Source organism: Sebastes fasciatus, chromosome 14 (assembly GCF_043250625.1).
Source record: "Sebastes fasciatus isolate fSebFas1 chromosome 14, fSebFas1.pri, whole genome shotgun sequence".
Classification (NCBI taxonomy): Eukaryota; Metazoa; Chordata; class Actinopteri; order Perciformes; family Sebastidae; genus Sebastes; species Sebastes fasciatus.
The window spans coordinates 28,019,373-28,047,030 of record NC_133808.1 but is presented as its reverse complement, the minus strand read 5'-3'; the positions used below and the strand labels follow the sequence as shown (position 1 = coordinate 28,047,030).

Genomic DNA, 27,658 nt, shown 5'->3' with positions numbered 1-27,658 from the left:
GCTGCTCTCGTCATCCAAGAAATATCTATTCTACATCTGTAGAACCTGCATGTGACTGATATAAACTGCATCCATACAGTAGACGAGTATGTGTCTATTCTTAACGTGATGGTGTAGATAAACAACTGACATCCTCTCCTGTTGGAGGTTTTGAGAGTAAAAGAGTATGTGGTCAAGTGGTGATTTAAAAAATATATATATTTATTTAGGTTGAGGCAGTCGGTCTGGAAGTGCATGAAGTTGGATCACAGTTGAGAGCGTTCTGGGAGACTTTTAATTGTTCTTACATTATTTTTTGATGCAGATGTCAGAGCCAGAATCGGCAAGGCAACGGCTTTATTCATACAACTTAAGAACATCTGGAGCTCCAAAGAAAATCAGCTGGCAGACAAAGCTCAGACTCTTCAACTCCAACATCAAACCAATACTCCTCTATGGTTCAGAGACAAGGAGGACAACCAAGTCCACAATAACAAAAGTACAAACATTCATAAACAACTGCCTGAGGCGGATGTTAAACATCCACTGGCCAGATATCATCAGCAACAATGATCTCTGGCAGAGAACAGGTCAAACACCTGTGGAAGAAGAGATCAGGAGAAGGAGATGGGGATGGATTGGCCACACACTCCAAAAAACAAGTACCAGCATCACCAGGCAGGCCCTTAGATGGAACCCACAAGGCGAAAGAAGGACAGGCCGGCCCAAGAGCACTTGGCGGAGGGACCTTGACACGGACATCAAGCAGAGCGGGCTGACATGGAAACAACTGGAGAGGAAAGCCTAGGACAGAAGACTCTGGAGGACTGTGGTCAACGACTGTGGTCTCTGAATGAAAATGAGTGAACATTATTTTTTAGTGTCACTTTAAATGTCTTTTATTTCCAGATGCTTCCAATCAAGTGTTGCATCTCAACCACTGACACATGTCACTTGCTGCAGCACCAAGAGAACAATGAAGATAAGTAATAGAACTGCTATAAAAATACAAGATGAGGTGCAAAATGTATTCTGTTTTGTACAAACTAGCAGCTATACAGCATGCATTTGGTGTAGGGTTATGTCTTTGCAGTGAGAGTGGATGTGGTTCAGACCTATACTTTTCTTTACTTAGGCCTTAATTACAAGCCAAACTGGGGGTTTTTCTTAGAGGAAATGGAAAGAGTCTGATTTGGGCTAAAAACGCCACCATAAAAGACCAAAACCGGTCATTGCAATTGTGATATTTTGGCACTAAACATGTAAAGACAACATTCAGTTTTGCCTTTCCTCACTATAAACAGTAGAAAAAAGAGTAAATGGATGGTCAGCCTCTAAGTTTAAATATACACCAGCACTGTATTTCCCTCTAAATCATCTGTTTCTGCGCTCCAGAATGAGGAGATGGGGAAATCTCTTGGAGGAAAACCAGAGTGGACACACTGTAAACAATTGCTGTTAATTTACAGCAGGATTTCAACAGTATTAACCTGTTATTGCTAAAAACAGTGCTTTACTGTTAATACAAAAGCAAACCTGTTAAATTACGCTCATAGGTTTTTTAACTAATGCATTCTTAAAAAAACAGCACTTTACTGCTGATCATCAGTTTCATGATGTATTTTTTTAATTCTGGGACCTGATCTGCTCATGTGAGGCTTGTACATTGTACATGATTGTAAAATCAGTGAATTAGCTTTATTGTTCTTCACTCACATGTTGTTCTGGTTTGCGTTCTGTGCTTGTAGCCAGCTAGAGACAGACATTTTGGGAAAAGTGTCAATAAGTCTATTATAGCCTTTTTCCTAACAAGTGCCTTTAATTGTATTTAGTGTGACTATTCCTATGTCTGTAACCTGCTAAGTCTATTCATCTAGGCAAAAAATAATGTTTATTAAAATGTATGTAAAAAATAAATAGTGCATTAAAACAAACCAGTAAGATAATGTAAAAGAAAGGTGGAAAACAGATATATATAATGTATCTTTAAACAGTAAGTTAAGCTGTAAAATACTGTGAAATTAATAAAGTTCAAACTGTATTTTTCATTAACAGTACAAAGCTGTAAATTTCAGCGACAGTATAATAATGTTAATTTTACAGTAACATAAAGGCAACCCTGCTGCCAGTTCTTTACTGTTATTTTACTGGAAAATTTTTAACAGTGTACGCTGCTACTAGAAAAAAAGAGTAAATGGATGGTCAGCCTCTGAGTTTAAATATACACCAGCACTGTATTTCCCTCTAAATCATCTGTTTCTGTGCGCCAGAATGAGGAGATGGGGAAATCTCTTGGAGGAAAACCAGAGTGGACAGACAGGGATGGGATTTAGGGGCGTTTCTCTGTTGGCTTCAAAGAAGGAACTTGACACTGAAAGTTTGATTCTGGTCATTTTCTCCTCCTGGTGGTGATCTGGCCAGCAGGGGAACAAAATGTTTTACTGTTCTCACATATGTTGAAATGTGCTTTTTAGTCAGCTAAAGTTGTGCTTCAAGTGAAACCTAAAACCATCCCAGACACAAACTTTGCGCAGAGGTATTTTTCTAATGAAATGGGTGTTGCAGAGTGAACTCGTCCAGGGGCAGGTCCTGCAACAGTCTGGAGGCTGGTCTGGAGGTTTGTGTGGACATTTTCTGGGAAAGCCTCCAAAAGCTCAGTCTTGCCAGGGAGAACCTTTTGGAGGAGCACAGTGCAGTTTGTTCCTGTGCACAGTCAGCAGCAGCAGCGTGCACATTTCTTTGCATTTTGTCGGAGGTTCCTCCTTCCTGAGCACCAGATGATCGTCTCATTGTTGGACATAAACAATGCCTGAGGATTAACTGGATAAATTAACTTATTAGGGTGTATTTTGGAGATGTGACCAAAACTTTTCACGGAAAGACTTTCATTCATTTCTGCCCTCGAGGGCTGAGGAGTTAATACAAAAGTTTTGGATGTTTGTTTGTATAACAGATGAGCTCCTCATCTCCTGCCGGGATTATATATTTGTAAACGGAAGTGTTGCTGAGATGAAGTCCTGGATATAACCATTTACGCACAACAAACTATCTCTTATTCGCTTTGTGCGTCAGATACAGAGAGGACAGTGATTTCCTCAGCAGAAGACATGCTCTGAAACACAACACTGTGCTAAATCCCTGCACGCCTGTATGTCTTCATCTGGAATTAATTGATTAAATGCCCTAAAAAAGACGCGCACAGCAGCAGGATCTCTGCTCCACATCTGGATCCTCATCTCTTCCTCCTCAGTGAGTGTTACTTTCTCTGACATCTCGCCAGAATGCGGAGGCATATTGTTCTCACTTTAGCTGTGATATATCTGCTAACGTGGACAGGTGAAACCGACAGACAGACTGCGCAATTACGCACAAGACGTGTCCAGTTGCGCGCAACGGACAGGGACAAGGAGCGCATAGGTGTGGGACGAATGCGACCTGGGTATGGCTCGGCCATCTCGGTGCGAGGTAACAAGGAGGACGGTGTGCAGGCTGACGAAGCTGCTCCAGTTTTCACCAGGACAAGGACTCTGCATGGCAGGAGAGCTGGAGGTCTGGTGCATAGGAGAGGAGTGGCCGGGCAGGTTGGTTTGCACCGTCCACAGAGCATGCTGCAGGATGAGGGCACTCCAGGATCCAGAGCCAGAGTCACCAGGATGCCCAACAGCGCCGGATCACCCAACCTGCTGGCCAGTTTCGCTGGGAAGAACCGCGTCCTGGTGATTTCTGCACCGCATGAGTCAGACGGCTACTACCGGCTGATGATGTCTCTGCTGAAGACAGATGTGTACTGCGAGCTGGCAGAGAGACATGTCCACCAGGTTAGCTACTATACACCGCTCAACTGTGGAACAAAACTTCCAGATTATGGAAGTTTTTATTGGACTTTATTAGTTGTAACCCACAGAAAACATTCCACAAATGTGTACCATGATCTGCAAATATTTCACTATCCACAAACATGCATTTTTGTATTTGTGTTGTGTAAAGTCACAAGTTATATGTATTTGCAATTCGCCCTGTATTTTTCGTGGATGTGACTTTACACAACACAAATAACAAAAATACATGTTCTAGACTCAAGACCAAACTGTTCTCAGACGCTTTTCTTAATTGATTAAATGCTGCACTTTACTGTCTTTTGATTGTTTTTATTATCATTTTAATTTTTTCTTTTTCTTTTAAAGGTACTGTTTGTAACTTTCAGAAGTGCTTGTTAACAGCGACACCTGTGGCCGTTAAGTCAACGAAAGTCAGCGTCCTGTTGCTCGCGCTTGTGCTCGCTTTACATAGACATGAACGAGCATCGCTCAACACAGTGAGGCGACACACGTCAGCTAAAAGCACAATATCACTCTATATTTCACCTTCTTGGCAGTAATGTTAGCTGACCAGACGAAGGTCTCTCCATGAATCACTGCTGATCCCAGTGTTGGCTTTTCCTGCTTCAGCCTCCCGACTGCGGTCGGAGGGAGACACCGGAGTTTTGGTCGAAGACGATAACGTTTCTCGCTGCGGAGCCCCGTCACTTCACAAGACACGGGAAACCTCTGTTGGTTTGGAGGAGCTGCAGCAGTTATTTCTGCACAAACGTCCACTGAACATTCACTAGATATTCTCAGAGCTAAACTAACTCTTCTGCAGTGTGGAGTGTGCGCGCATGCACGTGAGAGTTGGAGAGAGAGAGAACGAGCGCGGTGTGTGAGTGAAGGCAGGCAGAGGAGCAGAGTACAGCAGAGACTCCGGCCACACGCGAGCGCGCATGAGAAACCGACCCGGTAAATTTATACGTGTAAAAAGTTACAAACCGTCCTTTAACTTATACTTTTATATTCTTTTATTCGTTTTTATCTTATGCACTTTGTGCCTTTTTATCTTGCTTTTATATATGTAAAGCACTTTGAATTGCCTTTGTGTATGAAATGTGCTATATATACATAAACTTGTCTTGCCTTGCCAGGTTGTCATGTTCCATCAGGAGGGAGAGATGGGAGGCAAGGTGAGGAGGATCAGCACGGAGGGGAAGGTGATGGAGGAGCCGCTGGACACCGCGCTCATCCCCAGACTCATGAGCTTCCTCAAACTGGAGAAAGGTAAGGGATGGGTCCAGGTCCTGAAGGAGGTGATGACACTCTGACTGTATTTGTTGTCCACACACCCAGCTCCACATCTGGCTTAAAACATGACAGAACACCTGAAACTGTTTGTATCTGATGAGTTCTGTGGTGACCTGCAGGTAAGTTTGGGATGGTGCTGCTGAAGAAGACCCTGCAGGTGGAGGAGAGATACCCGTACCCTGTGAGGCTTGAGGCCATGTACGAGGTGATCGACCAGTCGCCCATGAGGAAGGTGGAGAGGAGCAGACAGAAGGGCTTCGTCCAGAAGTGTAAAGCAGCAGGTGTGGAGGGCCAAGTGGAGGAGGGCACACTCACAGGTGAGAATTTTAGACTTTTTCATAATTATCACAGGAGGGGAGGTCATAAGTCACACTTTTTGAATTTCTACCTAAAGGGTCAGTTCACATAAATGACAAAAAAAGAAACATATTTTCTATCTCTATTGGCATCTATTCATGCAGAGTTTGGTTTCAGACCAAATTTTGAGAACTATATCTGAGACTTCGCCTCCACTCCAATGGCGATGAATCTACTTTTATTTGTGGTTCTCACTAGAGCTGCAATGATTAATCGATAAAGTTTCAACTATTTAATAAGGACCAACTATTTTGATGATCGATTAATCGGTTTGAGTAATTTTCTAAGACATAAAAAGTCTAAATTCTCTGATTCCAGCTTCTTAAATGTGAATATTTTCTGGTTTCTTTACTCCTCTATGACAGAAAACTGAATATCTTTGAGTTGTGGACAAAACAAGAAACTTGAGGACGTCATCTTGGGCTTTGGGAAACACTGATAGACATTTTTAACCATTTTCTGACATTTTATAGACCAAACAACTAATCGATTAATCGAGGAAAATAATCGGCAGATTAATCGACAATGAAAATCATCGGCAGTTGCAGCCCTTGTTCTCAGTGCAATGAAAAATTCACATTTAAAAAAAATCTCTTTCCAGTGTTTCCTCATTACTCAACATTATCCTCAGAACAGCTGTTTTCATTGGAGCGATTTCATAGAAGAGAAATGGTTTCCATGAAAACTATGACAGTGTGTTTTGTGGATTAGTCAGCGTTAAGGGGACGTTGTTCCTGGAAAGAAAGGTTGCTGTCGAAAGTATTTTGCACAATCCCAAAATAAACTTGCATGCATTGCTAGATATCACTAGAGAGGAGGAGTGAGAAAATGTGTTTTGTTTTTTTATGTAATATTAAACCATGATCCCAGTTCTTACAAAGACTGAACAGATATTTTAGCAGTAGTCATCTAACACTGATTAAGCATGTATTCTGGCAATACTTGAAAAGGGTCATTTTAAAATAAGATATTCAGTGACTGGAATTTTTTACACTAGAATGCATTTTGAGTTTATTGGACTACTGTCTCAACGTACTTCTCACAAAATAGGAAAGTATTGGAAGAAAACTTTTAATCTATTGTCTGCTTTTCTGTTTGTGTGGATAAATAGAAGCACCAGTAGGAAGAAAACCAGGGAAGAAGATCCAGAGAAAGCCCACAACAACAACAACCACAGCTGCAACCACAACAACAACTACACGACCAACTACAACAACTGTAGCCACCACAACAACAACTACAACCCGGCCCACCACCACAACCAGAGCAGCAACAACCACCAGACCCACCACTACCACCACCACCAGAAGAACCACCACAAAACGACCTACCACCACCACCACTACCCAGAGACCAACCAGAGCCCACACCTCGGTCCCGTGGCTCCCGGACCCGAGAACCACTGCTGATCCTTACTACTACAACCGCAGAGAGAGGGAGCGGTACCCGGCTAAAACCACCCCGGCTGGAGATAACCGCACCGACAAGGACAACAGAGATCCACACAGCCGCAAGCTGGTACCCGCCACACACAAACCCTCCAGGATCAAACCCACAAGGAGGAAGAACGGGGGAGAGAAGGTGAGCTAAAAGGGTTTGGGGTTCATTCTGCACATACTTTAGGCTTCTAATCTTAACTTAATTAGTTTTAGGAAAGTATATGATTGTAAAGGTGAGCTAAAATAGGCACAATGATCATCAAACGTCACTTTAGGGGTTAAAGTGCAATACACTTTCCTCAGAGTTGACTCGTCTTTTTCTTCAGATTGTGTCTTGATGACATGAACGCAGGGATCAGACCTTTCTTCGTCTACTCAGCCTTGATATATATTACATTTTGTAAATAAGTGTTTCAGGCGTTTATGTCTATATGCAGTGGTGGAATGTAACTAGATACATTTATTCCAGTACTTAAGCACACATTCCAAGTAGTTTCCATTTCATGCTATTTTATAGCTTTTATATACTTTTTACTCCACAACATTTATCTGACTAACTTTAGTTACTAGTGAAAACCACATATCTCCAGATGTGTTGATGTTGAGTGTTTGTGATAAACTGAAGGACGAAGTGTTCCTTTATGTGTTGAGACAATCATCCTCCTTCTTCAGCTAAATAAACTCTTTAAAAAAGCCTCTTGGATCAGCTGGAAACTGCATCGTCACAAAGCTGAAAACAGGGCTGGTTTTCTGACACCATGAACTTTTTAGAGATACGTGGTTCTTACAGGACAGCTACGCTACAAACATATGATGATCGTATAGATTATGATGCATTGCTGTAGATTAAACTACCCAACAGTATATAAAGGAGTTAAAATTAAATAATAAAAAAATTACACATTTATGCAGCAGCAATATTAATCCAGAAACATCAGATATAAAAGTTAAACACTGACAGGGAACATTTTACTGAACTATCAATACCTTTAAAGTACATTATGCTGACAATACTTGCATACTTTTACTTAAATCAGGTTTCTAAAGCAGGACTTTTACTTGTAGTGGAGTATTTTCACAGTGTGGTATTAGTACTTTTACTCAAGTTTAGGATCTGAATACTTCCTCCACCACTGTCTATATGGCACATGTCAATTAGAGTATTATTTGTTTAGTAATAAAGTTAATCTGGCTCTGAATGGGCCTTTTAAACGTAACTGCTAACTGATGGTGGTGTGGCTTTGTATTGGTAATGCTAGCTGCCAAATGAATTACAGTTGCCTCATTTTGTGTATACAAGGAGATTTTTTTTGCCAGGAAACATTTATGAGACACTAGGTCTTGAAACTTGACATTCTTGTGGGTATAGGCTAAAAATCATTGTCATATTATTTTAATCAATATGCAAACTGGACAGTTACTATTACTTAGTTAACAACATGTATTTCTCTGTGCAGGTGTTGACTAATGAGTACGAGGACCGGTACGAACCGAGCAAGCCAACAGTCAGTGAACCGGAGGAGAGAGAAACCTTCACCGACGCCAGCCCCACCAAGAAGGTGAAGGGTAAGCACGATAAGCACGACAAGAAGAAGAAGAAGAGCGACAAGGCTGCCAAGAAGGCAGAGAGGAGAGGAGGAAAGGCCGGGAAGATCGGAGGGAAGAAAAATGGAAAGAAGCTGCCTAAGTACCCAGAGAGAGAGGAGTACCCGAAGCCCACTAAGAGGCCAACGCCCCCTCCAAAGGGAGCTCTGGCCTCCTTCCTGGACTACTTTGAGAACAGGAGGCGGCTGCTGGTGAGAGCATGACGCAACTCACAGTTCATGAGAGGCTCAGTACCGCTCTCGCTTCATGCTTCGGCCAGGGGGAAATATTAGTGCTCAAATAGCATTATTAAACTGCACTGATCTACCAACTCCCATTACATACTAGGGATGCAAAACCAAAACCTTTCAATGACGTACAAACTGAACCGTGGGCTTGTTGAACCGTTGCACCGCTATTAAATACAGGCCTGCTAATAATTTGATGAGAAGCAATTATCTGAACATAGACCTACTTGACCATTAAGTAGCCTGCTTTATTTCATGTATAAAATCAAAGTTATGGCTTCATATAATATAGAAATATCACTCATTACTATCAATCAATCAATCAATCTATTTATATATGTTTTGTTCAAACACACTGGAAATGGTTGTTTTTCTTCTCCCAAATGTGCAAAACAAACCAAAACCATGACCCAAAATATAAACCGAACCGTGGGGTTGTTGAACCACTGCGACATACACATACCAGTTTTAAAGGAATAGTCTGATATTTTGGGAAATACGCTTATAAACTCTCTTGATGAGAGTTAGATGAGAAGATCGATGCTACTCTCCTATCTAAGAGTGGTATCAATCTTCTCATCTAACTCATCAAGAAAGCAAATAAACATATTTCTCCTAAAACTATTGTTGAACTATTCCTTTAAAGCACATTTTCATTGAGTTTCCTACATCAGTAGTGATTGGAACTTTAATAGAAGTTACAGAAGTTTTGTTCTATGCCTCCAAATCACATGTGGTTAACAGTAGGGCTGCACAATTGATCAATTTTATTGAAATCACAATATGTCCTACTGCAATTTTCACATCTCAGGAGGCGCAATATTTGTTAAAAGGTGAAATGTGGGTCAAAATACCATTTTAAATTAAATATTGTTGTGCTGCAGAGATGTTCTGGAGTACACATCATATTGTACAGAAAACATACTGTATGTTTGCAAGTTTGCAAAAATCACACCATAATCATTTTAATGTTTTTCAATGAAAATGAGAATAATGATGTAAAATGTGTCATTCAATCTTTGTCTGTCAAAATAATCAGAATTAGATATTTTCTTAAAATCGTGCAGCCCTAGTGAACATACAATTATATTTTCACAATAAGAGAGAGTAATCCAGACCAGTAAACTAGCTACGTTGAGCAGTGATCCAGCAGGAATGTCTGGTGAATCCATTGAATATCACAATCATAAATTCTAGACAAAACTATTTGTCTTGATTTCCACTTTTGACTAATTCTCAGCCAAAATGAGTCGTGGAGCAGGAGGAGGTGAATAGGAGGGAGTTTGTTTTCCACAACAGAGAACTGGAAAGCTATGAACGTTTTGAAAGCCAAACATCTGGATAAGAAATCTATTGTTGATTAATTTTTACCCAGTCAACAAACCGGTAAACACTTCTATGCTTTGGGGCCGCAAATCATTCACGTTTCCCCCTTTCATTTTCTATAATGTCACAGCTTTCTAATCACACTGAAGTGGTTTGTAATGTGAAGAGGCATAAAGTATGTGGAGCAGCTTTCTGACAGGCTGCACAGCTGTGTGCTAACAGACTGTGCGTCTCTGTTTTGCAGCTCGTATAGATTCTTATCACAGCAGTGCTGCGGGCAGGCTGGGAAAATATGTCCCATCCTCCTCCTGCAGGTTAATGTAAACATCGCCTCTTCAGCACAGCTGTGTGTATATGTATGTGTGTGTGTGTGTGTGCAGGCGTTTTCTTTTCATTGCATATACATGACAGTCTGACCTCCCTCCCTTCCTCCAGCTGATTACGTCGCCCGGTGAGGAGGACAACATGTATGTTCAGCAGCGGGACGAGTACCTGGAGTCTGTGTGTGAAATGGCCATCAGGAAAGTCTCCATCATCACCATCTTTGGCTCTCTGACCAACTCCACCATGAAAATCGACCACTACCAGCTGGGTGAGTATCATGCAGTGCTAGCACACAGTTTCACTTCTCTCAGCGGGGTATACGGGAAGGTTCAAAAGGCACCGACTAGGCGTGAAATACATGATTGGCAGCTCTCTCAGACACCAGTGTTACTTTTACAATTGCTAACAAGCATTTACAGATACTTATGATCTATACTTTTCACTCTTAAACACACCTACATCACACAATTAGCCAAAGAGTTAAAGGGGACTTATGCTTTTGTGCTTTTCCTTTCCTTTAGTGTGTTCTACATTTTTTTGTGCATGTAAAGGTGTGCAAAGTTACAAAGCGCAAAGTCAACACCAAAAGGAGTGACCTGACCTGCCTGAAACACCTTGATTGAAGTCCCGCCCTTTCTTCCATAATGCGGTGATGTCACCAAGTAACACATTTGCATAAAGGCTAGTTTGGCATACCCTCAAACAAAGCTATTTAGAGCAGAGCTGGAGCGGAGTCCAAAGAGTTTGGTTCAGTTGACCAATCACAACAGAGAGCCAGCTAACCAATCAGAGCAGACTGGGCTTTTCGTAGGCAGGAGCTCGAACGGAGCGTTTCAGACAGAGGGTGAAAAGAGGTGCTGCAGAACAGCCGGTATGAGAAAAGTAAAGTGTTTTTTTTAACATTAAAGCATTTAAACATGGTCTAGTAGAAACCCCAAATACAAGTATGCGCCTGAAAATGAGCATAATAGATCCTCTTTAATTACCTGCTCAAAACCACATTTTGTTCATTAAATACCAACTCTACTTTCTCCACATACACTAACTATTAAGACCCGACAAACCCGACTCAATATCATTCTTTCAAAACAGTAGCACATGTTTTCTATCCAAGAGGAACATGTATTCAATCATAGCACAACGATTTTCAAAATAAAACAGCTGATGGCATTACAAACTGCGTAACTTTTCCTGTTTCAGTTCTACTTGCATACAATCGACAATATGAAATCCAGTGATTTTATTATTCAGTTTCCTTTTACTATAAGCAACTCTACATGTGTCAGATGTGTGCATTTCTGGCGACATACTATCTACAAGTGAATTAGTCAACTTTACTTTATAGAATATATCGCAGAAAAACATAGTAAGTGACAGAATTGCTGCAGTAAAAGCTTTACAGTAGTAACATGAAATTGCTGCCAGTGATCAACAAAAAGCTATGCACCTTGGATAGAAACACGTGGCATGCCTCATCCACCCCTGGCAGTATATTTTACAGAAGTTATATTTCTCAATGATGTTTCAATGAGTTGTGCATTCAAAAATGCTTATCAGCTGTTTCTATATAGCTGTTGAGCTGCAGTACTTGTGAAGTAAATGATCTAAACTACATTCAAGGTTTTGAACATTAGGTTTTCACTTATGGCATGCTGTGTGCAAGCATTTGTAAATAAGACATGAAAGATCCATAATTTTGGACCTGGGTGAGCTTGTATGTAAAGAAAATGTAAACCTGTTAATTGACAACATGGATTGTGTTAACGGTGTGGTCCACAACAGACGGATGTTGTGCTAATTGCGTTTAGAGTTTTGAAAATGTGACTACGATTGGACAAAAGAATGTTAGTGATTGTAAAAAACTGTAACTCATCCAACTCTTCCATCTGGTTGGGCAAAATGCATCTTATGCTGGGCTCTGCAGTCTCTGAGTCATACACCTAAACAGAATAACTGTTTGAGAATCCAAAGTCTCAGTGGATGTTTTCCACATTGTAATCCTAGCTCTCCTCTTCTCTTCTCAGTCTGTAAAGATCTTACACATTCTGAACTGAAACTCTCAAAATGAAAAGATAGTGTAACTGACTCTTTGATCAGATTGATCAGTGTTATATGAATGGATATTAGAGAAGGGGCATCACACAACTGGTGTAGAATATTCACCAATCAAGACTGTATATGAGGGGTATGCAGATTCCCAGGTACTGTGATCAACACTATGGATATGTGGTCCGGCACAGTTGAAGAGTCCACTTCAATATTTTCACAGCAGCCATTTTGTCCTGTCATAGCAGGGTGAACACATTGATAAAATCAATTGCATTTAGTGTCACAGCCATTCCAGTGAGCCGGCATGCACAATACCAGGACATTGACCCACTTAAATGGAACAGGGCCATAATTAATTAGTGTTATTAATGACACCAGGCTGTGTTTACCCTACAATGACACAATGGCTGTTGTGCAATGGGCATATTGTGATTTATTGTAGACATGGAACAGGTGGTAGGGCAGGTCAAGCTGAAAAATTTAAGCAAAATCAATGTTAATTTAATCTAAACAGAATATAGCCTATGTGTACCATGTACTGTAACATAGGGAGCAAACATCTGACTACCCCATAACCGACAAGAATTAACATTCTGTCTTAACATAAATAACTCAAGCGTCAGGGTAGAGTAAACATTAATGTAGTAAGAGAGAAAGGAAACTCACATTTTCATGCAGACAAACAATTGTTTCCAGTAGAGGGCCAACAGGGTTCTGCTGCAGGTGATCCAAAGGGCTCCTACCTGAACTCAATCCCATATATATTAACTCCTCCCACTTCCTGTTCCTCCTCAGACAGCTCCGCCTCTAGACCTGCTTTTCACAACAACTGGTCTTCAATAGATTTTCTAATGTTTATTGATAGTTTTTTAACCTTTCATACCTACAGGTATATGAGAAATAAGATGCACATTTTACATCTTTTTTATGGACTTAAATTAATATCCAGATAGCATTTAGGAGCTCCTACATTTGGTAAAGACATGTAGATTTCTATTGTCTCCAACAACAGTACTCATACTCTACACCAGGGGTAGGCAACCTTATGCATGCATGCCACCACTAACAAAAAGCATTAAGTGTGCAAGAGAGTTTGTTGGAAATGTTGAAGCGCCCTCTCATCCGCATGCCAAATTACCTCTTTCACAGCCGTTAGCAGTTGCGTGGCCTGTTATTCACGGTAGTTTGATTGACTTTGTCCCCCCAACTATATTCCACAAAGGCCCGTCTTACTCTGCCTCTACTTGTTACTTTCTTTGCAGAATTTGTTAAGTTTATTGCTGAAGAACAGCATTGGTGGAAGGTTGGTACAGTCGGGTTAATAACATGTCTGTTTTCATAAGGATGGCAGCCTTCTTGTACAGTGCTCTCATATAGAATTACAATGTCCAGACTACGGGAGCAAAAATGTTTTTTAAAAATGCTGGAAGGCATGTTGCCTACATGAATGGAATAAAATTACAGATCATTTGGAGATTTAAATTTTGATGTGGTGTCATAATAATAATAGATTTTATTTGTAACTGACTCAGTAACTCAGTACTCATTTTTTCAGTCACATTTCCCAACATGACACGCTCCTATCGCTATTCAAGCTCCAGCAGGTCGGTGCAGGGGAAATGTTATTGTGTGTGGGAGGCCAGGAGAGGCCACGTCTGCCGTCCTGTCCTCGTTTTACCTTCTTCGCATGATGTCAAACTAGATGCTATCGCCAGCGGTCTCTGCTCCAAGTATAACAATCAGACTGTACTGTTCACTTACTCTGCCAAAGCCACAGCACTGTCTTCTTCTCTGCATGCGCAGGTGATAATAGACTGAGACTGGCTTCTGATTCCTATGATCTCGACCTCTGTGGTGTGACGTTAATGTGCATGTAATCCTGCGGTAACAGTTATTTTTATATTACTTAGAAATGTTAGACTTTTATAGTGACAACAAAATAGGAGTGTTGGAAGTGAGATTAGGAGTTAAAGTACAGAATACATATTTTCCTTGTGTATCATCCTAAACAAGGAGGGCTAGTCTGCCTCTTCTGGAGCTGATGTGTGAGCTGAAGACAGTCGATTCATCACACCCACACACACACACACACACTAACACACACTCACGTGTTGTTATGAAAACTTTCCTTTTTATTAAACAGCTTAGAGCCACTTGTTCAAAAGGAACAAAACCACTGCTGTTTTTATGAAATGTGCTGTGTCATTTGAGCTTTGCGGCTATTTCAGGACATTTTATAGCCATCTAGAGGCTTGGGTTGGTGCGTGTTAACGTCAGGACATGCAAAGCCACTTTGTAAAACTTTACAAGTCTGTCACTCCGCATGACAACGGGGCTTTACCCTGATGGAATGCTGGAAAAAGTGCCAAGTTGACGTCAACCGTCCCCCCACCCACCCACTCATGGTCGGACTCGGTTACACTTTTGTTCCATGTACCGGCCAGAGGGTCAGCGTGTGAGCATGTACTGTATACAAACAACTGGCTCTTTCAGCGTCGCCCCTCCCTCAGTTAGAGTGACCTCATAGTGTTTTAAGATGTTTGGTTGGTCGACAGCATGTGATATTTGTTGTGTATTTTTCTGTGTGCACAGTCTGAGTCTGCTGTCTCCAGCATGTGCTGGGGTTTTCCTGATTTCATACACATTGCACGGCACCGAGTGGGTGAACCAACCACCAAAAAACACCATTCTGTGGTATCTCTGTGTGTGTGTGTTGCGCACACATGCATGGAGGGAGTGGTAATTAAAGGCTTTTACTTTGGTCTGTATGAAACGCCAGCTACAGTAGATATCTTCGGTATCCCCATCATGCCAGATGTCGGCGAATAAAAGCTGCTCTTTGTGGAGTTTGTCCCTGATTCACTCTGCGTGTTTTCATTCTGCAGACTCCAGTTCACTGTCATGTCAGACACGTTTTTCAAAGGAACATCATTTTGAGTTCAGCAATGGAAAACACATTTTACTCCTAATGTCTCTGAGCTGCACACCCTCTCAAATTGTGTTTGTGTTATTATGGGTTATGTGACGGGAAAATGTATCATCACAATTGTGCTTCATTTTACAGTTAGAAGGCTGACAGTTATGTGACTTTCTCACGGTTGTGTAAGAGCTTTTATTTGTCAGATATGACATGAACATGTCAGAATTACATTTTTCACTTCTTTGGAGCAAAATATGAAAGCAAAAGCTGAGGTGTCAGACGTTATTATATCTTATATGTTCTCATGTTTAGGTTTCATGGTTTTACTGAATACACTGTGGAGCACAAGCCTTTTATCCACAAGAAACATAAAAAAAAACATTTGTTAATTTACCTTCACAATAAAATAATGTGAATTAACAAATATAAACTCTCACAGTATCTTACCACTCTCTCTCTTTTGTTCTCCAGAACATGACAAGCCTATGAAGGGTCTTCGTCAGGAGGACTTGGTGAACCAGGATCTGATCACAGAGCTGAGGAAAGACTTTAGCATGACACACGATGACTTCTACATGGTGCTCACCGACGCCGACATGAGAGTCAAGGTAAGGACTCGCTCTCCGTAGCCGTGTCCCAAAGTCCTTCTTCTCCTCCATCTTTTTTTCCTGAATTTGGAGGATAAAACTGGTGTATTCTCCCACAGCCTTCACCTCTTCTGAGGGACCACATCCTTTGAAGGATTCAGCTCCTGAATTGGGACATATTTTGAAAGACATGCCGTGATATTTTAACAATCTGAACATGATTTTATTCCTACTTTCCCTTCAAGGTTAAAGTACTTACTCTTTTTCATGTTGTACTGGTTAAAACTGAAGTAGGCGAGATTGGAGCAAATATGATTTTTAAAAAAGTTATTTTTATAAAACGGTCACTATATCCTGACAGTAGTGCATGAGAAAGGTAAAAAAAAATCATGTTCCTCTGTGTCCTCCGGTGTCCTCTGGTGCTCCTAATGGTACCTGCAAGATTTCACAGACTGGAGGAAAACAACCAATCAGAGACGAGCTGGAGTCTGCCATCTCTGGGCAGCTGTCAGTCACTCGCAAACTCCGATCAAACGGTCAAACTAGGCAGTGCTGATCAAAATATGAATCAATATTCTGTTACTTTAATGCCTATTTCTCGCCTCAAATGTTTTCAGAAACATCTTGTAGTGTACTGTTTAGCTGTTAAATGAGAAAGTTTGTGACCCGACCGTCATGTTGAGATCAGCGCTGCCTAGTTTGACCATTTGATCGTAGTTTGCGAGTGATTGACAGCTGCCTCCGCTGAATGAACAGCCAATCTCTCTGAAATTACCTGTGATTGGCCAAAGTCTCCCGATCCATCTAGATTTTTTAAAGCCTGAAAACAGAGCCATGAGGAGGTGCAGAAGTCTAGTTTTCTCTCAGAACACTTGAATTACAATATGCTGAAAGGTTATTATGGAATTTTTGCCCAATGGTGCCAAACATATTCTGCCTACTGAAGCTTTAATTCCCTTAAATTAGCTGCTTTCCTGCTTTATTCATGGCACTGCCGTTGGTCTGTTGGTCTCCACTCTCTGTTTACAGGATCACCACCCGTCTGTCCAACACTTTCATCCTCTCTTTCTCTTTGAAGGTGGACTGACCTGTCCTCGCACTGCCAACACGCTGACTTCACTAAAACACTGTTTTAATTCACACAACATGACATTTGTGTATGCGTGCATGCCAGGGTAAATCACCAGGCTGTTTTGGGACAGATTCATCAAAGAGGCCAGTGTTCACCTCTCTGCTGACAGAGGCAGAGACAGGGAAGTCTGTGAGCGCACAGGGATGTGGGCGTGGGTATGAGACAGAAAGACGCAGAGAGGGCGAGTGGAGAGAGGTGTGAAATAGTGAGAAGGAGCCGTGCAGCAGATTCAGCGTATATCCGAGGAGGAAGGTGTGAGAGTGTGTTAGATATTCACGCTGAGGTTGTTCAGCATTTTGCAAATTAAACAAGATGCCGTGTTATGTTTTGCCTTGTGCTGCTTCCCAGAAGTTATTCTGAGGAATGTTTGTGATGTGGAAAAAGGCCACACCGCATCTACCATCATGTTCCAAAACTTCACTTCATCACTTCATTGGAAACAGTTTCACCATTGTTTAATGCAGCAGAAATCTATTTTCATATCCTCTGAGTCGCTTCCAGGTTTCTTTTCACAGGCATGTTGATTTATTTATCCTGTGGCTTCACCACATGTTAGAGTCGACCTTCAGGAGGGTATAACTGCTTCTCGTTGATGTTCTTTTCTCAGCAAGCCTATGAGGTCCCCATCGCCATGAAGGCTGTGTTCGACTACGTCGACACCTTCTCCTCCCGCATCCGAGAGATGGAGCAGCAGAAGAGAGACGGGGTTGTCTGCAAGAAAGAGGACAAGCCCAGGTCGTTGGAGAACTTCCTCTCCAGGTAAAGTTGTTTCTAAAGTATGTGGATACCCAAACATTACATCCATGGGTATTATATTAATATGCTGCTATAACCGCCTGCTCTTCAAGGATGGATTTCCACAAGATTTTAGAGGGAGATCTGCAGGGATTTGCTCCCATCCTGCCACAAGAGCATTAGTGAGGTCAACCACTGATGTTGGGTGATAAGCAGCACTGGCACAAATTATGCCACCACTCTATTTGTAACGTACCATACCATACGCAACAACACAAAAGCCAATATTCCATATACATAACGACTAGTGAGTTCACACAGTGTCAACAATATTAAAGTATGAAGGCATTTCACTGATCCATATCATCCATATACAAATAACACACCATAAGGTCTGCATAATAACTCCAATAACCTGGTTCCAAATTCTTTACAGCAGAGTCATGACAGCATCATGTAGCTATTTTCCAAATAATCCAATTTCAGCTCCTCAAACGAAATAATAGCAGTGTTACGTTACCCCATTAAGGGTCCAGGGGATGGGTGGAGTAACAATAAAGTAAACCCAAAAATGAGAAGTATACAACGACCACCTTAAAGCTACTAACCACCACAGACACAGATCGCAACAATCTGGCCAACTGGCACGGGGCTGTTCCTCTCTCCTGGTCTCTTAACCACCCGGCACTGATGGGTGATGGGGTGCAGCCGCGTACAACCAGTCACTGCAGCAGCACGGCGGGGGGGAGGGCGGCATCTAAAGAGACACAGGAGAGAAAGCAGAAACACAACAAACAACACATAACAACCAGTTTCATCAGTAACATAAACAACAACTAGAGAGCAAATAAAGCTTACCTTTTCACATCTGACATGCGAGCGCTAGTACCTGCTGCCTCTTTTGGAGCAACGACGACAACGTTAGTTGAGCTAGCGGCGCTAGCGGTCTCTTGGTTCGGTGGAATCGGACTTGAAGGCGCGCCGTCAACCCTGCTAACACTCTGGGGATCAATATCTTAACAACGAATCCCTCTGTGTTTGGAGTACTTGCTCCTTCAATAGTCTCCTCTTTTCGATTAAGATCATTTCTGTGGTTGTTTAGACACGCTGCAGTATTTCATTATTCTCACATTGTATTTGTTTGGTTTTTCTAGAAGACAATCGAACTTGGTGTCAGTAGGCCAGGCTGCCATTGGCTCGTGAGAGCTGCAGGTGCAGTGTGATGAAACTGCAGTTACTGCTCTTGGTTACTCTGCGATTTTGCTAATGAAAAGTTGGCCCACATTTCCCCGCCCTTGCCAAAGTGCCGCCCTAGGCAACTGCCTAGTTCACCTATATGGACGCGCCGGTGCTGGAGATAAGGCCAGGCTTGTAGTTCCGCTCTGGAACAGATCAGCTCTGCTCATAAAACCATGTCTTTATTATGGACCTGGCTTTGTGCACAGTATTGTTGCACTGTTGGACTGAATCACCTCCTCAAATTGTAGGTAATGTCTTAGTTAAGTGTTTTGCTGAGCAGTTGAATTATTGGGTGGTCCCACCAGGCTGTTTCCACTTCCATCAAACAGCTGTTGCTTTGCTCAATAATCAGTTGGACCACAATTTGCAGCGTTTATAAGCAGCATTTGGCAGATTGCGGCAGTCTGTTTGTGTGTGTGTTCCACGGATATTAAAAGCAGCATGAAAAGTACCTCAAGGCTGAATCATTGCAGTCACATATTATCCTGAGATGCTTAAACCAGACAGGCTCTCTTTTGTTACCATGGAGACCTGAATTTCAGCTTCAGATCACAGTGCTGAGATCTGGCAGGTTTTTGACCATAATTCGGGGTTGTCACCCTCTGGCAGTAATAGTATGGGAATATGTTGGTGTACAAGCACAAACTCCTTGTCTTAGCTCGGAGCTTTCACTGCTGCACCAAAGTGCCACTTAAATCCAGGCTGAAATTTTCTGTGATTGTAGGTTCCGTTGGAGACGCCGCCTGTTCATCATCTCCGCCCCCAACGACGAGGAGTGGGCCTATCAGCAGCAGCTCTACTCCCTGACAAGCCAGGCCTGCAACCTCGGTGAGTTATAACGATATAATAATGGATTTAATTCATATAGCACACTTTAAAATACAGCGAAATCTCAAGGTGCTTCACATAAAGAGTGGAACAATCATAATACAATGTTAAAACACTATGCACAAGCGAACCATGCGATTAAAAGCGTTAAAATAGGATAAATATTCACCTAATATCAACCTGTCACTTCTCTCTAAAACTAACCTTTGACTGGTCAAGATACCTCTAGAGGTAAGTTGGGGGATATGTTTTTGTGTTTGACTGAACTCATCCTTTAAAAAAACATCTTAAAGCACCTTTTAAGTGTTTTCTGTTTTCCGACGGGGAACATAATGAGGCAGAAATGTAAAAAGAAATGGGAAAAGAATTGTATAAAGAAAAGAATGCGTAAATACATAAATAAACACATACATTTAAAAATAAATATAAAATAAATAAAAAAATACAAAAATACAAAATGCAAAAATAAATGAGTTAATACAAATAAATGCAAAAATAATTAAATAAATCTAAAAATTAAGAAAAAAACACAAATAAATAAAACGGAAAATTAAACAGAGGAGTAAACAAATAAGAAATGAATACAAAGATAAATAAATAAAGAAATGTAAATTTATGTGACATTGTATCTGTTAATTAATGGCTACATTTATTTTTTATATTATTTTTACTACATTTAATGACTAATATTTAGACATTTATCGAGTCATTTATTTATTTATTTTTGATTTTGGCAGGTTCCGTCCTCCCTAGTTTTGAAGTTGGGTCGTATGAGGTACTTATCCATAGTCAGTGTATTACCTACAGTAGATGACGGTCGGCGCGTCCCCAGTTTTGAGAAACAGACAGAAGTTAATGAACGGGCCGGCAGCAAAATGTATTTTAGACACCTAAAAAAAAGGCCCACCTAAAAAAATCAATAACAGTTTAAGTGTACGCTATATTTAGAATACTTTCACCACTTTACTTTTCCGTGAGACACCCCTTTCCGACGGGGAACTGAAGCCGTTGTTTCTATTGATGCTCTTGCCAAAGCAACCAGACTCCATTGAAAAAAACTGTAATTTTACCTCGCAGAACACTGAGTTGCTGGTCTATTACTACCTCGATCGGTTAGTTAGCTTGTGCAATTGTGTGACTTTGGTGACCAGCATCTCCCGTGTTCTGCGAGGTAAAATTACAGTTTTTTTTCAATGGAGTCTGGTTGCTTTGGTGAGAGCATAGATAATGGCTTCAAACCTGGCTTTTTAAACCAGCAAAAATATTCTAAATATACTACACTAAACTGATATTCACTTTAGGCGGGCCTTTCTTATAGGTGGTTAAAATACCTTTTGCTGCTGCCCCCGTCCACAGCAGTACTGCATTTTGTGCCTCTGTTTTCTGTCCTTTCTGTGTGTGCTCAGCAAGAGTGGCTACGCTCATACTGAGTACTTTTTCTGTGCTCCAAACTATTTCCTGTTGCTGCCAGAAACAAACAAACAAACAAAAAAAAAGAAAACTTCACTTCCTGGGAACGACCTACCTGGCAGAGAAAATGTAAAATCCTTAATGAAGTGACCAGATTGGATCATCTTTGTGTTAATTCAACACACATATTCACCTTAACTCTACCCAGAATGATGTCCCGTCAATGCCTGCCAAAGTACTAGTTAGACCACTTATGAATATGTTAGTCATATGAAGAAGTTGATTACATGGAATGTGTTTGTTAACCGCAACCCTCCAGATATGATCAGCACCTGTGTGTGTTTGAGCACAGAGAGATGTGCAGAGGGAGGCCAGATGCCAGAGCTGGCGAAGGGCTGTTCTGTTCTTTCTGGGCGCTAACAAGCTCTTTTCCCTCCATGACGACGGCCTTTTCAGTCTGCCAGTTAGTCAACTTTTCCACAGTTACTTAAATGTTATAACCGTATATCTCAAAAAGAGACATTTATCTAAACTTTACAAATCTCAACAACCTGACGCGTGTGACAGATTTATGTAAGATGAATGTAAACTTGAAATAGCCCACAGTGAACTCCACTTCTCGGTAAAACCAAATAAATGCTGTCAGCTGGAGTTTCTCCCCCCTGCTTGAACCTCATGTTCCCGTCTTGTTTATAGGAATTCAAGATTTCTGACGATGATTTCTCCCTGGCTTTTACTTCTCTACTTGACATTCTCTCATAATGCTTAAGATGGTCCAATTTATTTGTCACATTTTGACTCTAACTCTTGCACTATTTGCCATTTCTTATGATGACGGTTCAGGAAGAAATGAGCACACATTTAACTAGATTTTAAAACGTCTTTCTTGAGTCTTTATAAAGTCCCTTTCTCACTGGATAAAAAACCCCACAAACACCCACTGACATCTGGCTTTTGTCTTCAGTGGGAAAGGTTACGATCGTCATTCATGGACAAATGACTTTGCAGTAGCCACAGGTATTTATCGGCTACTGACTACCGTGACTACTGTGACCAACTCTTTGTCATCTCAGCCACAAAATCCGTCTGTCTCCACCCGAGCAGCGCTCAATCATCGTTCCAAATTAGTCGGCAACGAGAAAACAGAAAGGCATACTTATGTACTGGCAATGGAACAGGAGACTATCGCCTATTTTTAGCGAGTTTCCCTCGCTTAAAAAACGTGCATTTAATGTACATCAATAATTGCCTTTAAATGTACAGTGTGTAGGATTTGGTGGCATCTAGTGGTGTGGTTGCAGATTGCAACCAACTGAGTACCCCTCCGCTAACTTCTCCCTCTCCAAGACTGAGGTAACGGGAGTTGCCGAGTGCAAAACCGTGGTAATGCCGTTCTCCTCACTCAGTCCATCCTTACCATAATAACACTACTTAAGGAGCAACAGAAGTCAGACGGTGCCTGGCGGTACCACGGTTTTGCACTCCGCGGCTCACGTTAAGGCAGTTTCACAAGCGTGTCGGAGAACTACGGTGGCCTTAAGGTAACGTAAAAAACTCAAAAGGCTCTCTCTGGAGCCAGAGTTTGGTTTGTCCGTTCTGGGCTACTGTAGAAACATGGCAGGCTCCATGAAGAGTCCCACTCCCGATGTAGATATAAAGGGCTCATTCTAAGGTAACGAAAACACAATTATTCTTAGTTTCAGGTGATTATACACTAATGAAAACATAGTTATTAATATTATATTCCATTTCTGCTAATAGATCCCCAAAATGTTACACTACTCCTTTAAAGAGTAACTTAACAGCTCTGAACTCACCCAGCATCACTGATGAGTGTGATTGCGTGTGATTGCGTGTGTTCAGAGGTTGTTACGCCTGTAACCTTACCCATCAGTGATGTCACAGGTCCCTATAGTATACCTGTACATCCCTGCAGCAAGGTGAGATGTAAAACCACAGGAGGTCAGCAAAATAAAAGATTTTCAGGGGTGTTAAGTTTCTTTTTTAATATATCTAAGGGCGTCTTTCCCTAAAATAATTCATGATGTCTGGAGTTATAAATAGTCATAGTGTATACAGTCTCTCATAAAATGTCTTATTAGAAAGCGGTACCCATCTGTGACGTCAGTATGTGTCTGTACACTGTTTTTCCATTTGAGACTTGTCCTGCTTATCAGCAGACCCAGACCAGGGTCTGTGAGGACTTTTTTCCTCCCTCATGTGTTGCTCTTGGCCGGGCTGGCACCCAGGGCTGTTCCCTCCCTTCCCGCCCCAGACAAAGGCCTGTCCTGCTGACTGGGCTGAAGGCCTGAGAGGTTTTTGATCCTGGTATTCAGCACTTGGCTCTCAGCAACTAAAGCCTGCGTTCTCCTGTGTTTAATGTGGGCTTTCTCGCTTCAGAGGAAACAGCTTTTTGGCAGGACTCTCCGGACCACCACGTTCTCCTCCCTTTACCTAGAAACCAGTGCTCAGAATGGTTCCAATAATGTGAAATCAGCTTGTATAAGCAGGAGGACTGGTGGATACAAAACAGTCTGTCAGCATATTACAGACACATGTTTTAAAGTCTGACTTTTACTGTAACATATTAGCCTCTCTCTGATGTGTGTTGTCAATGTGGTTGTCGTTGCTTAGGTCTGAGGCACATCGCCGTTCTGAAGTTGGTCGGCACAGAGCCACCGGATATTGGCGGAGTCTTGGAACTCTATCCCATCAATGGTAAGAACTTTCTCATATAAAATAATGAGTGGGACTGTGGGTGAGGCACACACTAACACACCAACCCGATATCACACCAAAGCATTTAACAGACCCGCCTGTCCACCAGAGGATAGCGTGTCAATGTCTCGTTTTACCTCGCTGAGGCGTGAATATTACATGCATGTATGAAAGTGCTGTACCAGCAGAGGGCAACAAAACCACTCACTTAGGTTTAGGCAACAAAACGCCATGGTTGCCCATAAGTAACCATGAACATTAAGAGTCTTTGAGTTCCAGAAAAGTGATATATAAGTTGAATTTATTATTATTATTATTATTATTATTATTATTATTATTATTATTATTATTAATAAGTACGTAAACATATGTAAAAAATTAACGGAATAGGCCTGTCAAAGTTAACAAATTTGTTTTAACGCCACTAATGTCTTTAACGCATTAACACAACTTGCGTTTTTTAGGTTGTAGCGGGCTCAGTTTTAAAGCTAGTGAAGATACTGGCATCATATGAAACTAGAAAACCTAAAGAATCCATTGGTATCAACCATGTCATACTAGCTTGTCGCGAAGGAGGATAAATAATGCTCCAAACTTATGCTAAATTTTGGCATTTTTAAAGGGGTCCCTTGACCTCTGACCTCAAGATATGTGAATGAAAATGGGTTCTATGTGTACCCACGAGTCTCCCCTTTACAGAAATGCGCACTTTATGATAATCACATGCAGTTTGGGGTAAGTCATAGTCAAGTTAGCATAGCACATTATCGTGTCATTCGCATGGCTTTTTGGTGCGACTGGGCTGAACACACACATACTATAGTACCTCTATTTATGCACATAATACATTCTTTACTCATGCTACAAGTGAAAAATCTTGCCCTAGATCTACCCTCCTCATGCAAACCCAGTCAATCCACAAATCCACCTGCACAGGCCAGTGTTCCAGTATCCCACTTCTCATCCTGGTAATCCATAATATGTTAAAGAGACTCTAAGATTAAAGGTCCACTTACTATTCCACCATGTCCCAAGAGGAACCTCACAGATTGTTTTATATCAAGGACACTCTGCATACAACCTCACAGCTGCAGAACCATGTGTGCTGCTGCTGTGGCAGGGGAATCAAGATATGAATTATTTCTTTCATTTCATATGACCTGCTAGATGTTGCTCCAAGAGAACTCCAACAAACAAACTTTACTGGGGGAAAAAGAAATGGGAGTCAGGCTGGCTTATGAAAGACCAAAACTTGAGCTGTTGCCAGCAGACTAAAGTTGTTCAGGGTTCTGCTTCTGGCATTCGAGTTCAGCATATGGAGATACAGTAAATGTCAAACAAGTCTGCAAAGGAAAACATGGCTGCACACGATTCGACTGCTATCAGACTATTAGATCAGCGTTATCGGTCGCTATAAGCACCATAGATGTGGGTCATTATGGGCCTACTACGCCTACTATGTTGTAAAAGTGACAGTGAAACTTAAAAGCAACTCGTAACACGTAAAACTGATTGAAACGTTTACATTTTGAACAAACTTAACGGCTTCTTTAGGTTTAGGCAACAAAACTACAACTTTTTTAGGTTTAGGCAACAAAACTACAACTTCTTTAAGTTTAGGCAACAAAACTACAACTTCTTTCAGTTTAGGCAACGAAACTACAACTTTAAGTTTAGGCAACAAAACTACAACCTCTTTAGGTTTAGGCAACAAAACTACAACTTCTTTAAGTTTAGGCAACGAAACTACAACTTCTTTAGGTTTAGGCAACAAAACTACAACTTTAAGTTTAGGCAACAAAACTACAACCTCTTTAGGTTTAGGTTACAAAACTACAACTTCTTTAAGTTTAGGCAACGAAACTACAACTTCTTTAGGTTTAGGCAACAAAATTACAACTTCTTTAAGTTTACACAACAAAACTACAACTTTAAGTTTAGGCAACAAAACTACAACTTCTTTAAGTTTAGGCAACAAAAACACTACAACGTGAAAACAACGTGAAAACGTCAAAAGTGAAAGTGAAACTTAACACTCGTGAACACAAAGACAACTACTCGTTGGTTTCCCACAGGATGCACACCCCGGTAACCTGGATGAAAGCGGTGTGTGTGTGTGTTTTGTGTCCCATATGTTGTCCCCGACCACATCCTCATATGGAGTTACATGCTGTCTACACTACATCGCCTCACTTCTGCTCCTGTCATAATTACTAAGGTCACTAGAGGTCACTGTTGTGTTCTTTTATACCTTCTTTCGGTGATCTACCATGTGAATAGATGATAACACTCACTGTTGGGTGTAGTAGGCCCCTATTGACCCACATCTGTGGTACTTATAGCGACTGATAATGCCCATTTAATAGCCTGATAACAGTCTAATCGGCTGGCTGCACTCTGTAAGATATCTGTCTTCAATACGTCATTCCTGAGCTGAATCTCTGCCCCATCCAGGGAGTGCTACTGTGGATCGCGAAGGGATGTCAGCCGCCCTGGTGAAAGACATGAGGAACTACTTCCAGATCAGCCCAGAGTACTTCTCCATGCTGCTGGTAGGGAAGGACGGCAACGTCAAGTCCTGGTACCCGTCGCCCATGTACTCCATGGCTAACATCTACGACCTGATAGACTCTATGCAGCTACGCAGACAGGAGATGGCCATCCAGCAGTCACTGGGCATGCGCTGCCCTGAGGACGAGTATGGCGGCTACGGCTACCATCAGCACGGATACGAACACGGTTACCAAGACAGATATCACCAGGGCTACGGTTACTAGCTCCTCCCTCTGTGGCCCTCTTCCTTTCACCCGTAACTTTTTTAATCTTTCCTACCCACCCTCCACCAGGCAGTCGGCACAGATGGAGTGAGGTCCTTGAATGTTTTGTAGCACTTAGTGAAAGCCTCAAAACTGTTGCTTTCACCTATCCAGATCTTTGATATATAAATAGCATAGTATGCTGCGAGTAATGGTAATTTGCAAGGGGGCTTAGTCAATAAATGTGTAGATGAGTGTGGAGGTTCAGAGATCTGTAGTTTTTGTTTCATGGATTCATCATTTCTGACTTCAAACAAAGAGTGTTTTGCACGTTATTATATCATCTGTCTCCTTCACTTGCCTTCCAGGTCAAACTTTCATATTAATTTTATCAGCACAGACGTTTTATTTTGTAGATAACAGGCTAAAATAAAACATATATGTATTTATTGGACATCTGTTGCATTTGAGGTGCGGTTATCGATTATTTTATGAAAAGAAGCTGTCACGTTATTTCTTTTTTTTGTAAAGTTTCAGTTGCTATACATTGTTCTTATTTATACTCTATTGTGCTATGTCACAAAATAAACATTTGTTTACTACCAGTGATGATCTGTGAATTGCTTGCTGTGTGCTCAGTATATAAGTACTCAAAGTTTCAGTCTGAACTTCTGCATTGCAAGAATATTTAAAGCTACATCTCCTCCTAGTGGCCTAATGAGATGATGAAGGGAAATACTTTTGTGCTTTACTACAGTAGGTAAGAAAAAGGCTTCAGTCCCTTCAGTGGGTCCATCCACAATCATTCTTTTCTTTCTCCACTTCCCTGTACTGTGTATGTTTCCCAATATTAATTTACCTTTTGTCCCCATCCTTTTCAACAAACCTATGCTCCATTTCTCCGTCATATCAT

General features: G+C 41.4%; 1 protein-coding gene across 1 annotated transcript; it reads left to right on the top strand.

Annotated features, from left to right (window-relative positions):
• Window positions 1-2,377: 2,377 nt before the first annotated feature.
• ccdc80 (coiled-coil domain containing 80) lies at window positions 2,378-27,350 on the top strand. The gene is made up of 11 exons (XM_074657695.1): window positions 2,378-3,797; window positions 4,937-5,069; window positions 5,213-5,410; window positions 6,562-7,031; window positions 8,347-8,685; window positions 10,483-10,639; window positions 15,812-15,948; window positions 17,667-17,818; window positions 19,758-19,861; window positions 23,906-23,989; window positions 26,444-27,350. The coding sequence occupies exons 1-11, from the start codon at window positions 3,261-3,263 to the stop codon at window positions 26,764-26,766; spliced, it is 2,634 nt and encodes an 877-aa protein (XP_074513796.1). The 5' UTR covers window positions 2,378-3,260; the 3' UTR covers window positions 26,767-27,350.
• Window positions 27,351-27,658: the final 308 nt, after the last annotated feature.